The 16,121-nt window shown below is 43.3% G+C and overlaps 1 protein-coding gene across 2 annotated transcripts in view; it reads right to left on the bottom strand.

The window, feature by feature from the left end:
- Positions 1-692: 692 nt before the first annotated feature.
- rnf157 (ring finger protein 157) overlaps positions 693-16,121 on the bottom strand; it is a 35,139-nt gene continuing 19,710 nt past the window's right edge. Inside the window, exons 12-18 of one of the 2 annotated variants that reach the window (XM_021581018.3) lie at positions 14,689-14,791; positions 14,498-14,606; positions 14,173-14,381; positions 9,132-9,180; positions 7,197-7,304; positions 5,812-5,846; positions 693-1,762 (exon numbers count right to left, since the gene is read on the bottom strand). In XM_021581018.3, coding sequence (XP_021436693.2) covers positions 5,812-5,846; positions 7,197-7,304; positions 9,132-9,180; positions 14,173-14,381; positions 14,498-14,606; positions 14,689-14,791 — 613 coding nt within the window. In that variant the 3' untranslated portion in view covers positions 693-1,762. The remainder of the gene's footprint in view (positions 1,763-5,811; positions 5,847-7,196; positions 7,305-9,131; positions 9,181-14,172; positions 14,382-14,497; positions 14,607-14,688; positions 14,792-16,121) is intronic. The other variant, XM_021581017.3, reaches the window with a different exon arrangement.

The following is a 16,121-nucleotide window of genomic DNA, read 5'->3' as shown; positions in this document are numbered from 1 at the left end:
TAGGTGAACGGATGTTCTCCGCATGTGTGGTTCCCACTGTGAAGCATGGAGGAGGAGGTGTGGGGGTGCTTTGCTGGTGACACTGTCTGTGATTTATTTAGAATTCAAGGCACACTTAACCAGCATGACTATCACAGCATTCTGCAGCGATACGCCATCCCATCCTTTTTGTGCTTAGTGGGATTCCTCATTTGTTTTTCAACAGGACAATGACCCAACACACCTCCAGGCGGTGTAAGGGTTATTTGACCAAGAAGGAGAGTGATTGAGTGCTGCATCAGATGACCTGGCCTCAACCCAATTGAGATCAAATCTAATTTTATTTGTCACATGCGCCGAATACAACAGGTGTAGTAGACCTTACAGTGAAATGCTTACTTACAAGCCCTAAACCAACAATGCTGTTTTAAGAAAATACCTAAGAGTGTGCAAAGCTGTCAAGGCAAAGGGTGGCTACTTTGAAGAATCTAAAATCTAAACTATATTTTGATTTGTTTAACAGTTTTTTTACGACATGATTCCATGTGTTATTTCATAGTTGTTTACTATTATTCTAAAATGTAGAAAATAGTAAAAATAAAGAAACATCCTTGAATGAGTAGGTGTGTCAAAATTTTGACTGGTACTGTATAATCATCCACATAATAAACAACACATTTTTGTTTAAACAAATAAAACACAAGAACATGTGACAAAATTACCAGGAGAGCTTTACACTAAAAACAACATAAATTAAACAAAATAAAGGTTTTCACAAAATGAGGAGAAAAAGGTTCAGGTTTGTCTATCAAACAGCACGTGTTTTTGTAGGGTGGTGTATGTGTTGGGAAAGGTGTGCAAGGGGTACATGGGGTAGTTCAAAGTTCAGAGGTCATTCTTCTAAAGTTAATAATCCCCAAACAAATCATTACATTACATTCCCCTCTGAGTTACACATACTCCATCGGCATCGGACATTCTCCCCTGTCTCCTTTACAGTTGAGTATCTACCACCATTTTGGAGCAAATCAAGTCCTCCATTTTGGATCAAATCCTCCATTCACCACCACATACAGCACATCCAGTTTCTTAGCTAACAAGGATAATCCCATTCAGACCAGGTAGTTGTGGGAGGACAGAACACTGCTGAGTACAGTAGGGCTGCTTGGAGACATCAGAGCGCTCTATGCAAAACCACAGCCAGAGATTTCTGGTTCATGGACCGGAGTACACTGACCGGTTGGTTGTTAGAGGCAAGGGGAGGCATCTCAAAAGACGAACTCGTGACACAAAACACAAGAAAGACATTATGACACATTGAGGGGGGGAGTGGTCTAACTCTACCAGTCTCCTTCTTGGACTGTGGATTGGTTAAATCCTTGTCTTCAAAACTTCCCTTTTAGAATTAGCAACTGAGATAAATGTTCCTCCTCTTTAGTCCAGAGTGAAGAGAAGTGTGGGATGGTTGAGTGAGGACACTGCCTCAGGATGGATGAGGGACATGGGAGTTGGTTAATCAGGTGAGGAGATGCAGTAAGGAACGTCTACTGCGCAATCATGAGGTTGCCTAAAATGAATAACATATCAGTGTGTGCTGTTATAGCACTGAGGTCGAAATTGGACGCGTGTGTGTGTGGTCAGCGGCGTAGTGTGGGAGGTATGTGTTTGGGACTCTGACTGTCCATTGTCTTCACCCTCTGCTCCTCCAGGTTGATATTACTGGTGGAGGCATGGTGGGAGAGGGGCTCCAACACTGGCCTATATCCTCCCAGATACATCAGACCTGAGAGAGAGAGAGAGAGAGAGAGAGAGAGAGAGAGAGAGAGAGAGAGAGAGAGAGAGAGAGAGAGAGAGAGAGAGAGAGAGAGAGAGAGAGAGAGAGAGAGAGAGAGAGAGAGAGAGAGAGAGAGAGAGAGAGAGAGAGAGAGAGAGAGAGAGAGAGAGAGAGAGAGAGAGAGAGAGAGAGAGAGAGAGAGAGAGAGAGAGAGAGAGAGAGAGAGAGAGAGAGAGAGAGAGAGAGAGAGATAAAGGATGTAAAATAAAAACAACATGCAAGGCCCTTGTGTTGAGAACTGCTCGCTGGTCTCTCTCCACCTAGTGGTCTCTCTCCACCTAATGGTAGTCTAAAGTCTGTGGCTGGCCAGTCTAACATGCTGACCAGACCACTTGCCCGTGCGCACCCGCCATCGAGTGCATGTTAATTTTGTCCACCCACACCAGACGTGATCATCACATGCAGGTTGAAATATCAAAACGAACTCTGTACTATATTAATTTGGGGACATGTCAAAAAATCCTTAAACATTTATGTTAATTTAGCTAACTAGCTTGCTGTTGCAAGCTAATTTGTCTTGGGAATATAAACATTGGGTTGTTATTTTACCTGAAAAGCACAAGGTCCTCTATTCCGTGAGTTAATCCACAGATAAAAGGGTAAACCGAGTTTGTTTAGAGTAATCTCTACTCCTTAGGTTTCTTCTTTTTGTTTGGACTTTATATGGCGGTTGGCAACCAACTTTAAGGTGCATTACCACAACCAACTGGACTGGATTGGGGACCTCAGTTCATCTTTCAATCACCCAGGTGGGTATATGCTCCTAAAAACCAATGATGAGATAGGGGAGGCGGGACTTGCAGCGCATCAAGTGTCACAAATAGAACCAAGTTCTATTTTAGCGCCTGGCTAAGCAGACGCTAGTTGACGCCCTCGAGCAGTGTGGGTGCAATGATTGAATAACATGTAGAGTGGCAAGAAAAAGTATGTGAACCCTTTATAAATACCTGGATTTCTGCATAAATTGGTCATGAAGATCAGATCAAAATTTATCGAGGTCACAACAATAGACAAACACATCCTGCTTAAACTAATAACACACAAACAATTACACGTTTTCATGTCTTTATTGAACACACCGTGTAAACATTCAAAGTGCAGGGTGGAAAAAGTATGTGAACCCTTTGATTCAATAACTGGTTGACCCTCCTTTGGCAGCAATAACCTTAACCAAAAGTTTTCTGTAGTTGCGGATCAGACCTGCACAACGGTCAGAAGGAATTTTGGACCATTCCTATATACAAAACTGTTTCAGTTCAGCAATATTCTTGTGATGTCTTGTGTGAACTGCTCTCTTGAAATCATGCCACAGCATCTCAATCGGGTTGAGGTCAGGACTCTGACTGGGCCACTACAGAAGGTATATTTTCTTCTGTTGAAGCCATTCTGTTGTTGATCTACTTCTGTGTTTTTGGTCATTCTCCTGTTGCATCACCCAACTTCTGTTGAGCTTCAATTGGCGGTCAGATAGCCTAACATTTTCCTGCAAAATGTCTTGATAAATTGGGAATACATTTTTCGTCGATGATAGCAAGCTGTCCAGGCCCTGAGGCAGCAAAGCAGCCCCAAACCATGATGCTCCCATCCACCATACTTTACAGTTGGGATGAGGTTTTGATGTTGGTGTGCTGTGCCTTTTTTCTCCCGACACATAGTGTTGTGTGTTCCTGCCAAACAACTCAACTGTAGTTTCATCTGTACACAGAATATTTTGCCAGTAGCGCTGTAGAACATCCAGGTGCACTTCTGCAAACTTCAGACGTGCAGCAATGTTTTTTTTGGTCCACAGTGGCTTCTTCTGTGGTGTCCTCCCATGAACACCATTCTTGTTTGGTGTTTTACGTATCGTAGACTCGTCAACAGAGATGTTAGCATGTTCCAGAGATTTCTGTAAGTCTTTAGCTGACACTCTAGGATTCTTCTTAAACCTCATTGAGCATTCTGCACGGTGCTCTTGCAGTCATCTTCACAGGATGGCCACTCCTAGGGAGAGTAGCAACAGTACTGAACTTTCTCAATTTATAGACAATTTGTCTTACCGTGGACTGATGAACATCAAGGCTTTTAGAGATACTTTTGTAACCCTTTCCAGCTTTATGCAAGTCAACAATTCTTAATATTATGTGTTCTGAGATCTCTTGTGTTCGAGGCATGGTTCACATCAGGCAATGCTTCTTGTGAATAGCAAACTCAGAATTTGTGAGTGTTTTTTATAGGGTAAGGCAGCTCTAACCAACATCTCCAATCTCTTCTCATTGATTGGATTCCAGGTTAGCTGACTCCTGACTCCAATTAGCTTTTGGAGAAGTCATTAGCCAAGGGGATCACATATTTTTTCAAACCTACACTGTTAATGTTTAAATTATGTACTCAATAAATCATTTCTGTGTTATTAGTTTAAGCACACTATGTTTTGTCTATTGTTGTGACTTAGATGAAGATCAGATCAAAGGATTCACATACTTTTCTTGCCACTGTATGTGCACAATTATTTTGCAACGCACGTGACATGAGCAGTGTGGTCAGCATGTAACTGGTCATAGAGATGGGGGGTAAAGTGAGCCCTGCTGGGCTGGATGCACATTCAATAAGGGACCAATCCCAACTTCAGAAATGTGCACAAAACACTTTTACTAGACGTGTTTCTCAAGTTGGATTCGTCCCTGAAAAACAGGAGAGCTGCGGTAGCTAGATGCAGGGTTTTGTACCAGCCCAACACTGACTGCACCTGATTGAACTAATCAAGGTGTCCTTGAGGATTAGTCAAAATGGGTGATTGAGTGCTGGACTGAAACTAATATAAACTCTCCACACCATTTGACTCTCCAGGACCAAGGTGATAGGTCACTGCTCTACATCATGCAGCTACTAGTGGTTAATAACAGGTAGTGCATCTCCTTTGTTTTGTTGACGTTGAGTGAGAGGTTATTATCCTGACACCACACTCCGAGAGCCCTCACCTCCTCCATGTAGGCTGTCTCGTCGATGTTGGTAATCAAGCCTACCACTGTAGTGTTGTCTGCAAACTTGATGATTAAGTTGGAGGAGTGCATGACCATGCAGTCATGGGTGAACAGGGAGTACAGGAAAGGGCTGAGAAAGCATCCTTGTGAGGCCCCAGTGTTGAGGATCAGCGGGATGGAGATGTTGTTTCCTACCTTCACCACCTGGGGGCGGCAAGGAGTCCAGGACCCAGTTGCACCCAGTTGAATTCCCAGTTGAATGCTGAGCTGTAGTCAATGAACAGCATTCTTACATAGGTATTCCTCTTGTCCAGATGGGATAGGGCAGTGTGATGACGATTGCATCGTCTGTGGACCTATTTGGGCGGTAAGCAAATTGGAGTGGGTCTAGGGTGTCAGGTAGGGTGGAGGTGATATGACCCTTGAATAGTCTCTCAAAGCACTTCATGATGACAGAAGTGAGTGCTACCTGGCGATAGTCATTTAGTTCAGTTACCTTTGCTTTCTTGGGAACAGGAACAATGGTAGCCATCTTGAAAAATGTGGGGACAACAGACTGGGATAGGGATTGATTGAATATGTCCGTAAACACACCAGACAGCTGGTCTGTGCATGCTCTGTGGACGCGGCTAGGGATGCCATCTGGGCTGGCAGCCTTGCGAGGGTTAACACGTTTAAATGTTTTACTCACATCAGAGGAGAGCCCACAGTCTTTGGTAGCAGGCCATGTCGGTGGCACTGTATTGTCCTCAAAACAGGCAAAGAAGTTTAATTTGTCTGGGAGCAAGACGTCGATGTCCGCGATGGGGCTGGTTTTCTTTTTGTAATCCCTGATTGACTGTAGACCCTGCCACATACGTCTCGTGTTTGAGCCATTGAATTGTGACTCTACTTTGTCTCTATACTGACGCTTTGCTTGTTTGATTGCCTCCTTGCCATGATTAAATGCTGTGCTTCGCGCTTTCAGTTTTTCTGAAAGTGCGAAGTTTAGTGAACAATCTCTAACCTATCAGCTAGCCACAGCTATAGCCATACCTATTCCTCAATGTGCACAGGGCATGAGTCCGCATCTGTCCATCCGAAAGAGAGATAGAGAGGAGGGGCATCAAAGAGGAGACAGAAAATATTAAATGATGGATAGAGAGAAACAAAGAGAGAGAATAGAACACATTTACGGCACAGAGAATTCATCTGACAACAACCACAGTAGGGGGAGCGAGGTGGGGGGGCAGTGGGGGAAATACGTTGGGAGTTACAGGAATGGGAGGAGCTAAGGCTTCGTCTGCAATTATTATAATATTTTTAAATTTAAGCAGAGTCCTTAAAGATTGACTTCCTTTTAAGACACAGCTTTTTGATAAAAAGTCTGGAAAACAGGGACTAGTCGTTTGAGAGTTGGTGGCCACGGAAACAGCACCCATGTTAGAGTGCTACAGACTTAGAGAAACAAAGCTAAAGGGCAGTTTTTACACCTGTTTTTGGATACTAGTTGTTCTTGCCAAAACCAGCACCTGGATCTTGACAGACTGCACTGGGTTTTCTCTTGCTCTTTGCATAGAGAAAAAAGCCTTTCACTCGCCTTCCCTCACTGTAACTTTCTTCAGCACAGCAGAGAGAGGACATCAGGCAAGCGAGGGAGAAGCAAAGGAGAAGGAGAGATGGAGGGATGAGTCGCAGACGATAAGCAAAGCGGCTCAGAGCTGGCAGACACTGAACATGAACTTGGAACTCTGGGATGGAGCAAAGAGAACAACCACACACCCACACTCTCACACACACACATGCTCTCACATACACGCGCTCACACACAAATGTGAAGACACACACACTTTGTCACACACACAGGAGCTTTTTGCTGGGAGGAGAGGAGGAAGAGAATGCATAACTACCCACTATTGAGAAAAACAACAAGAACGAACAACAACCACAGCAGTGAAGGATGGGGGGATGATAAGAAGAAAGAAGCCTCCTGTTCTAACTGCTGAGAAAGATACACTGTCTTGTGTTTGGTATGGATGGATCACCAATTACAGCCTCATTTATTTTGGGTCAATATTTTCTTCCTTCAATGTCACTGAATCTATTTCCTGAGCCATTTGAGCAAATTGTCAATGAAACAACTCTAGTAGACCGACATTTTATGTGGTATATAATCCGAATAGCTCCCCTCTTCACTTTCTCCATTTATAGTAATTAAAATCTCAGCTAGAAACATAGGAACCTCAGTTTTGACTAAAAACGGTCTCCCTCTCGCTCCACCCTCTCCAATGTCTCTCTACCCTGACTTCTGTTCCACTGTTTCTCCTCTCCATGATCCCTCGCTCCCTTCTTATTTCCTTTCACTGACATCCCCCCTCTCTACCCCGCCCCATGCCCAGTCTCAGCTTTGATTGGTCCATGTTCAGTAGGTTGCCACTCACCGGCGAATCGGCTGACGGGAACCTGCTCATTGTCCAGCCCCCCCAAACAGGGTGTGTCACAGAGGGCGTGATTGTTATTGGCCAACTCTGGACACCTGCTCCGCCCACCTGCAAGCGGGGGCAAAGGTCAAACAACAGTAGCCAGGCACAGCAGGGGGGAGGGAGAGGGGTGTGTAAATGGGGGTCAGTAGCTTTTCGATGACTCTGCTTGTGTTGTTGTGTGTGTGTGTGTGTGTGTGTGTGTGTGTGTGTGTGTGTGTGTGTGTGTAAAAGAGGGCATGGGTGAGATCATGTGATGATAGTTAGCATGTGGCTCAGGCTCAGAGGAGAGAGAAGCAGTGACACAAGCGTGCAAACATACGTCACATGCACATGAACATATAGAGAGACAGGATTCCTTTGGTTTCCTTATTAACTCATTTATTCATTGTTTGTTTATTGTTCACCACTCCACACATGCACACATCCACTACAACTGGACTGGAGAAAAATACACATTAAGAAGGTGCATGGTGATTCAGATAATGTCACAAACAAACACACACAAAAGACACACAAACATGCAGACATAGTATTTAAACACACATTCATAAATAACACACACACACTGACACACACTCAAACTCTGGACAAACAAACACACACACTAACTCTGAGTTCACGCACACGCACATTCATACACACTCAAACTCTGAGGACACTGAGAGGCAGGGTTAGAGATTCAATCCCAATGTATCTGACTTTTGAATGGTGGAATAGAGAAGGGAAAGCAGAGGAGAAGGAGAGGTGGGGAAGCTATGACTCCAAACATATACACACAAAAAGAGAGAGGGAGAGACACACACACACACAAATATACTGTAAACACAATTGCATATCAGATTGTGGAATCTAAGCAGTGCATGCAGAGCACAGCAGGCAAACATACACAAGCATTGGCAAACCAACGACACACACACACACACACACACACACACACTAAACCAAATGCATATGTGCAAACGGATGATTAGTGATGGTTTCACCGATGGTCAGTGTTGTAACACTTTTTCGGATAGTCCATATGTAGATGCTCTAACCCTAACCCTAACCCTAACTCTAACCCTAGCTCTAACCCTAACTCTAACCCTAGCTCTAACCCTAACTCTAACCCTAACTCTAACCCTAGCTCTAACCCTAACCCTAACCGTAAGCTTAGCAAGCAATTGCTTATCAACAGGTAGTTTGTTGATAGTATGACCATTGTTCGAGCATCTACAGACGGAAAGTCCGGACTAGCCAAATAAAGTGTGACCAGTATTTTAGCCCACATTATCATTTACAATAGCATGGCACCCCTTAAAACAGCCTTGCTATCTCACTAATAATGAGCTTTATATGGTAGTTTACTGGATAGGGTGCTGTACCAGGGTAGTCAGTCACTAAAAGGGCATGTTAGAAAGGACAAAAGTGGAAATATTGTAAGAAATGATGAGCGAGTAAACCCCGAGGCATTTTTTACTTAAATATTTATAGTAATTTGAATTCAAAGTCAATGAAAGGTAATTACTACTTAAAATGTATATGTGGTACTGACTCAAAACTAAATGAGAAGTATAATAACAAATTAACTTTTTCCCAGCATGCTCTACTGCAGGTATATTTTTTTGAATTGTTTTTAATATCTGTGTTTTTGCATGTACATTTTGTGATGACAGCACATTGGAGTTTACAGTGCAGTGTACAGGTGATATTTGTTCCCTAATGTAGGGCTTAGGCAAGGAGTTAGTTAGGGTGAGGCTTTAAGTTAGGATTAGTGGGTAACATTGTATTAGTGCTTAGACTGCCACGTACTTCTGTCCTTTCCAGCATGGCCAGATAGTGAGGAGAGTAAAGCAGAGAGAGGGGTCAGAGGTGAGAGGTATAGGTGAGAGGTCAATGAGAGGTCCTATTTACCCTGCTTGTGGAAAGGGGAGGGGCAGTGTTCCTCTGTGACATCATTTCCCTGTGAGAAGGAGAGAGACAGATTCATGTTGTGTTGTATTGTATTGTATATTTGATATGTTTAAAAAAAAATCTATAGCCATTCCTATAGTTTAGGTACAATACGATATATGTAACTCTGAATCCTGCTCTTCTGACACAGCGACTGAGAAGTTATGTTCTTTTGGCTCTATGGGTAGTTCCTTCACTATGAGGAAACACTAAAACAGTACAGAAATGCACTAAGAAAAAATAAGGAGCAGCATGTCAGAAAGCTCAATGTGAAGGAAGAACCCATAGAATCAAATCCCTTCTGGGAAAATTGGAACACAAACAACAACACGAAGAGCTACCTATGGATAAAGATGTATGGATAAAATACTTCTCCAACCTTTTTGGCCATATAACAAAGAACCAAGAACAGAAATGTATACATGATAATTTATGAATCAGTTATTAAAAAGTACTACCAGAACCCATTGGATTCTCCAATTACATTGGATAAGCTACAGGACTAAATACAAACCTTCCAACCCAAAAAGGCCTGTATATTGATGATATACTGAACTAAATGATAAAATATACAGACCCCTGAATTCAAATTGACTATTCTTAAACTCAATATTATCCTCAGCTCTGGCATCTTCACAATATTTGGAACCAATCCACAAAAGTGGAGACAAATTTGACCCCAATGATTACCGTGAAATCTGCGTCAACAGCTAAATCTTCTACAGTATCATCAATAGCAGTGAAAACAATGTCCCAAGACAATGTCAAATTGGCTTCTTACCAAAATACCGTACGACAGACCACGTATACACCCTGAAAATCCTTACAAATAAACTAAACAAAAGCTAATTTTTCTCATTTCGTTTTTAAAAAAATTAGTTTTGACTCAATTTGGCATGAGAGTCTGATGTACAAATTGATGGAAACTGGTGTTGGAGGAAAAAAATATGACATTATATAATCAATGTACACAAACAACAAGTGTGTGTTAAAATTGGCAATAAACACACAGATTTCTTTCCTCAGGGCCATGAGGTGAGCCAGGGATGCAGCTTGAGCCCACCCTCTTCAACATTTATATCAATGAATTGGCGTGGGCTCTAGAACAGTCTGCAGCACCCGGCCTCACCCTACGGGACTCGGAAATAAAATGAATACTGTTTGCTGATGATCTGGTGCTTCCGTCCCCAACCAAAGAAGGCCTACAGCAGCACCTACAGTCCTGTGAAAAAGTATATTTGAGATTCTTCAAAGTAGCCACCCTTTGCCTTGATGACAGCTCTGCACACTCTTCGCATTCTCTCAACCAGCTTCATGAGGTAGTCACCTGGAATGCATTTCAATTAACATGTGTGCCTTCTACAGGAGAATGTCAGGCCATCCGTCTTTGAGCTGAAGCTGAAGCACAGCTGGGTCAAGCAGCAAGACAATGATCCGAAACACAATAAAATCTGCATTTATTTAATTTAACAATGAAAATTGATAAAAAGCAACACATTTGAAGTTTTGGAATGGCCTAGTCAAAGTCCAGACCTAATCCCAATTGAGATGTTGTGACAGGACTTGAAATGAACAGTTCATGCTTGAAAACCCACAAATGTCGCTGACTTAAAGCAGTTCTGCATGCATGAGTGGGCCAAAATTCCTCCACAGCGACGTGAGAGACGGATCAACGACTACAGGAACAATTTGGTTGCAGTCATTGCAGCTAAAAATGGCACAACCAGTTATTGAGTGTAAGAGGGCAATTACTTTCACACACAGGGGCATTGGGTGTTGCATAACTGTGTTTATGAAATAAATAAAATAAGTATCCATTTTTTGTTTGTTAAATGTAAACTCAGTTTCCCTTTATCTAATCATGGGTTTCGGTTGAAGATCTGATAACATTCAGTATCAAAAATATGCAAAAGTAGAGAAAATCAGAAAGGAGTCAAATACTTTTTCACGGCACTGTAGATCTTCTGCACAGATTCTGTCAGACTTGGGCCCTGACAGTGAATCTCAGTAAGACAAAAATAATGGTGCCCCAAAAAAGGTCCAGGTGCCAGGACAACAAATACAAATTCTATCTAGACACGGTTGCCCTAGCGCACACAAAGAATTATACCTACCTCAGCCTAGACATCAATAACACAGGTAACTTCCACAAGGTTGTGAATGATCTAAGAGACAAGGCAAGATGGGCCCTCTATGACATAAACTCGACATCCCAATTAGAATCTGGCCCAAAAATACTTCAATCAGTTATAGAATCCATTGCCCTTTATGGTTGTGAGGTCTGGGGTCCACTCGCCAACCAATAATTCACAAAATGGGACAAACACCCAATTGACACTGCATGCAGACTTCTAAAAAAATATACTTTGTGTACAACGCAAAACCCCAAACAATGCATTCAGAGCAGAATTAGGACTATAGTTATCAAAATCTGGAAAAGAGCTGTTAAATTCCACGATCACCTAAAAGGAAGCGATACCCACACATTCCACATCAAAGCCCTCATCTACAGATGAGAAGTTCTCATCTACCTAGATAATTCCCCTCAGCCAGCTGGTTCTGGGGCTCTATTCACACACACAAACAGAACCCACAGAGCCCCAGGCCAGCAACACAATTAGATCTCAACCAAATTATGAGAAAGCAAAAAGATTACTATTTGACACACTGGAAAGAATCAACCAAATAACAGAGCAAATTAGAATGCTATCTGGCCCTAAACAGAGAGTACACAGTACACACTGAGACTGAAAATGATTGACTATGTACAGACCCAGTGAGCAGAGCCTTGCTATTGAGAGAGGTCGCCATAGTCAGACCTGGTTCTGAAGTGCCCACTGTCCACAAAAAGAAACTGAGCTACACTTCCTAACCTCCTGCCAAATGTAAGACCACATAACCACAGATCACACAGACCCACAAAGAATTTGAAAACAAATCCAACATTGATAAACTGCCATACCTATTAGGCGAAATACCACAATGTGCCATCACAGCAGCAAGATTTGTGGCCCGTTGCCATGACAAAAGGGCAACCAGTGGAGCACAAACATTCTAAATACCACCAATATTTATCTGTTTATTTATCTTCCCCCAGTATTCGTACTACAACTATTTGCACATTGCTAAAACACTGTACATGGCTGATAAATATAACACTTGAAATGTCTTTATCTGTTTGAAACCTTTTTGAGTGCAATGTTTACTGTAAATTTCAAATAATTTTTTGTTTATGTTTAAATGTGTTTCTTCTCACTTTTGTGTATTGTTTATTTCACTTGTTTTGGCGATGTCAAACAGACCCCTTGACTTTTTCCACATTTTGTAATGTTACAGGCTTATTCTAAAATGTATTAATCTTTTTTTCCCCTCATCAATCTACACATGTCCCATAATGACAAAGAAAACAGGTTTAAGATTTTTTTGAGAATTTATTGGAAAAAAATGGAATATCACATTTACATAAGTATTCACTCTTTACTCAGTACATTGTTGAAGCACCTTTGGCAGTGATTATAGCCTTGAGTATTCTTGGGTATGACGCTACAAGCTTGGCACACCTGTATTTGGGGAGTTTCTCCCATTCTTCTCTGCAGATCCTCTCAAGCTCTGTCAGGTTGGATAGGGAGTGTTGCTGCACAGCTATTTTCAGGTCTCTCCAGAGATGTTCGATTGGGTTCAAGTCCGGGCTCTGGCTGGGCCACACAAGGACATTCAGAGACTTGTCCCGAAGCTACTGCTGCTTTGTCTTGGCTGTGTGCGTAGGGTCGTTTTTCTGTTTGAAGGTGAATTTTGCCACAGTCTGAAGTCCTGAGAGCTCTGAAGCAGGTTTTCATCAAGGTACTTTGCACCGTTCATCTTTGCCTCGATCACCCTTAGTCTCCCAGTCCCTGACACTGAAAAACATCCCCACAGCATGATGCTGCCACCACCATGCTTCACTGTAGGGATGGTGCCCATTTTCCTCCAGACGTGACACTCGGCATTCAGGCCAAAGAGTTCAATCTTAGTTTCATCAGACCAGAGAATCTTCTTTTTCATGGCCCGAGAGTTTTTAGGTGTCTTTTTGAAAACTCCAAGCTGGCTGTAATGTGCCTTTTAATGAGGAGTGGCTTCCGTCTGGCCACTCTACCATAAAGGCCTGATTGGTGGAGTGCTGCAGAGATGGTTGTCTTTCTGGAACGTTCTCCCATCTCCACAGAGGAAATCTAGAGCTCTGTCAGAGTGACCATTGGGATTTGTGGTCCCCTCCCTGACCAAGGCCGTGCAGCCAGCTCTAGGAAGAGTCTCGTGGTTCTAAACTTCTTCAATTTAATAATGATGGAGGCCACTGTGTTCTTGGGGACCTTCAATGCTGCAGAAATGTTTTGGTACCCTTCCGTAGATCTGTGCCTCGACACAATCCTGTCTCGGAGCTCTACAGACAATTCCTTAAACCTTATGGTTTAGTTTTTGCTCTGACATACACTGTCAACTCTGGGACCTTATATAGACAGGAGTGTGCCTTTCCAAATAATGTCCAATCAATTGAATTTAACACAGGTGGACTCCAATCAAGTTGTAGAAACACCTCAAGGATGAGCAATGGAAACAGGAAGCATCTGAACTCAATTTCAAGTCTCATAGCAAAGGGTTGGAATACTTATGTAAATAAGGTTTTTCTGTTTTTTATTTTTAATACATTTGCAAAAATGTCTAAAAACCTGTTTTCACTTCGTCATTATAGGGTATTGTGTGTCGATTGCTGAGGAAAAACATTTATTTAATCATTTTTAGAATAAGGCTGTGACGTAACAAAATGTGGTAAAAGTCAAGGGGTCTGAATATTTCCGAAGGCACTGTACGTTTCCAATGCCAATACATCCCCATTGAATTGAATTGAGAGAGTGAGAGACAGAGAGAAAGAGAGAGGGGGGTATTCTCTATATCACAACAAACCATTTTTCTAGGAGTACCCCACTCTCTCCTCTCTCATCCCCCTGTTCCCCCTCATGTTTCTCACCTCCCCGTCCTGCTGTAAGGGTCCCCGGCTCTCCATGGGTGCGTCCTGGATCTTCTCCCCCTCTGTGTCTCCCCCCTCCACCTCTCCCTCCGGTCCGGCCAGGTAGGAACCAGACATGGAGGACAGGGTGTCAGTGCTGATCTGAGAGTGCTGGCTGTGGGAGAAAGCCATGGACATGACTGACTGAGCCAGGCTACTGCTCACTGGGTCTGTGTGGGAGAGAGAGCGAGAGAGAGAGAGGAGGAGACAATTAACAGTGTTTTATAATTTGACACATTGGACACATTTTCCTTTGCCCACCCCCTGACAGCCCCAGCAGGACTACCTTCGGGGGAGGTGATGGTGGAGGAGAAAGGTGTCCCAGTACAGGAGGACTGGTCTATGGCTCCAGACGAGGATAGAGTCAGGTTCTCACTCTCTGAAGTTACACCACTCTGGAACAGAGAGAGTAAGGTCAAACATACACCGGACACAGACAAACACGCATACACAAACTATGTCAGAATGTCAGTGTACCTCAAGTTGTTGCTTCCGGCGGCAGGCCTGAACCTCTGATTCACTGTGTTGTGACTTCTTTCCCTCCTCCCCTGGCAGCACTGAAGAATTCTGGGAGAGAGACCTGACACATCCCACAATGCAACAGTCAGAATCATAAACACCACAGCAAACACTCTCCCTTTGTCCGGACATAAAAACACTACATGAATAGTAGCAGGTGTCCATCTGTGGACACATGCTCGCTGAACATCTCATTCCAAAATCATGGGCATTAATATGGAGTTGGTCCCCCCTTTGCTGCCACAACAGCCTCCACTCTTCTGGGAGGTTTTCCACTAGATGTTGGAACATTGCTGCAGGGACTTGCTTCCATTCTGCCACAAGAGCATCAGTGAGGTTGGGCACAGATGTTGGGCAATTACGCCTGGCTTGCAGTCGGCGTTCCAATTCATACCAATGTTGGTCGATGGGGATGAGATCAGGGCTCTGTGCAGGCCTGTCAAGTTCTTCCACACCGATCTCGACAAACCATTTCTGTATGGACCTCGCTTTGTGCACAGGAGCATTGTCATGCTGAAACAGGAAAGGGCCTTCCCCAAACTGTTGCCACAAAGTTGGAAGCACAGAACCGTCTACAATGTAATTGTATGTTGTAGCGTTAAGATTTCCCTTCACTGGAGCTAAGGGGGCTAGTTCGAACCATGAAAAACAGCCCTAGACCATTATTCCTCCTCCACCAAACTTTACAGTTGGCACTTTGCATTCGGGCAGGTAGCATTCTCCTGGCATCAGCCAAACACAGATTTGTCCGTTGGACTGCCAGATGGTGAAGCATGATTCATCACTCCTGAGAAGGCGTCCAATGGCGGCAACCACTCCAGCCGACGCTTGACATTGTGCCTGGTGACCTTAGGCTTGTGTGCAGCTGTTCAGCCTTGGAAACCCATTTCATGAAGCTCCCAACGAACAGTTATTGGGCTGACGTTGCTTACAGAGGCAGTTTGGAACTCGTTAGTGAGTGTTGCAACTGAGGACAGAGACATTTTTTTCAGCACTCTGCGGTCACGTTCTGTGAGCTTGTGTGGCCTACCACTTCGTGTGGCCTACCACTTCACCGCTGAGACATTGTTGCTCATAGACATTTACACTTCACAATAACAGCACTTATAGTTCACCAAGGCAGCTCTAGCTGGGCAGAAAATTGACGAACTGACTTGTTGGAAAGGTGGCATCCTATGACGGTGCCACGATGAAAGTCACTGTGCTCTTCAGTAAGGCCATTCTACTGCCAATGTTCGACAATGGAGATTGCATGGCTGTGTGCTCGATTTTAAACACCTGTCATTAATGGGTGTGGCTAAAATAGCCAAATCCACTCATTTGAAGGGGTGTCCACATACTTTTGAATATATAGTGTATTTTCTATTAGCTAAAACTTTAAAAGTCATAGG

The sequence above is a fragment of the Oncorhynchus mykiss genome, chromosome 23, assembly GCF_057628025.1.
Source record: "Oncorhynchus mykiss isolate SJ-2025 chromosome 23, ASM5762802v1, whole genome shotgun sequence".
Lineage (NCBI taxonomy): Eukaryota > Metazoa > Chordata > Actinopteri > Salmoniformes > Salmonidae > Oncorhynchus > Oncorhynchus mykiss.
The sequence above is the reverse complement of the archived record's forward strand: the minus strand, read 5'-3'. Positions and strand labels throughout refer to the sequence as shown.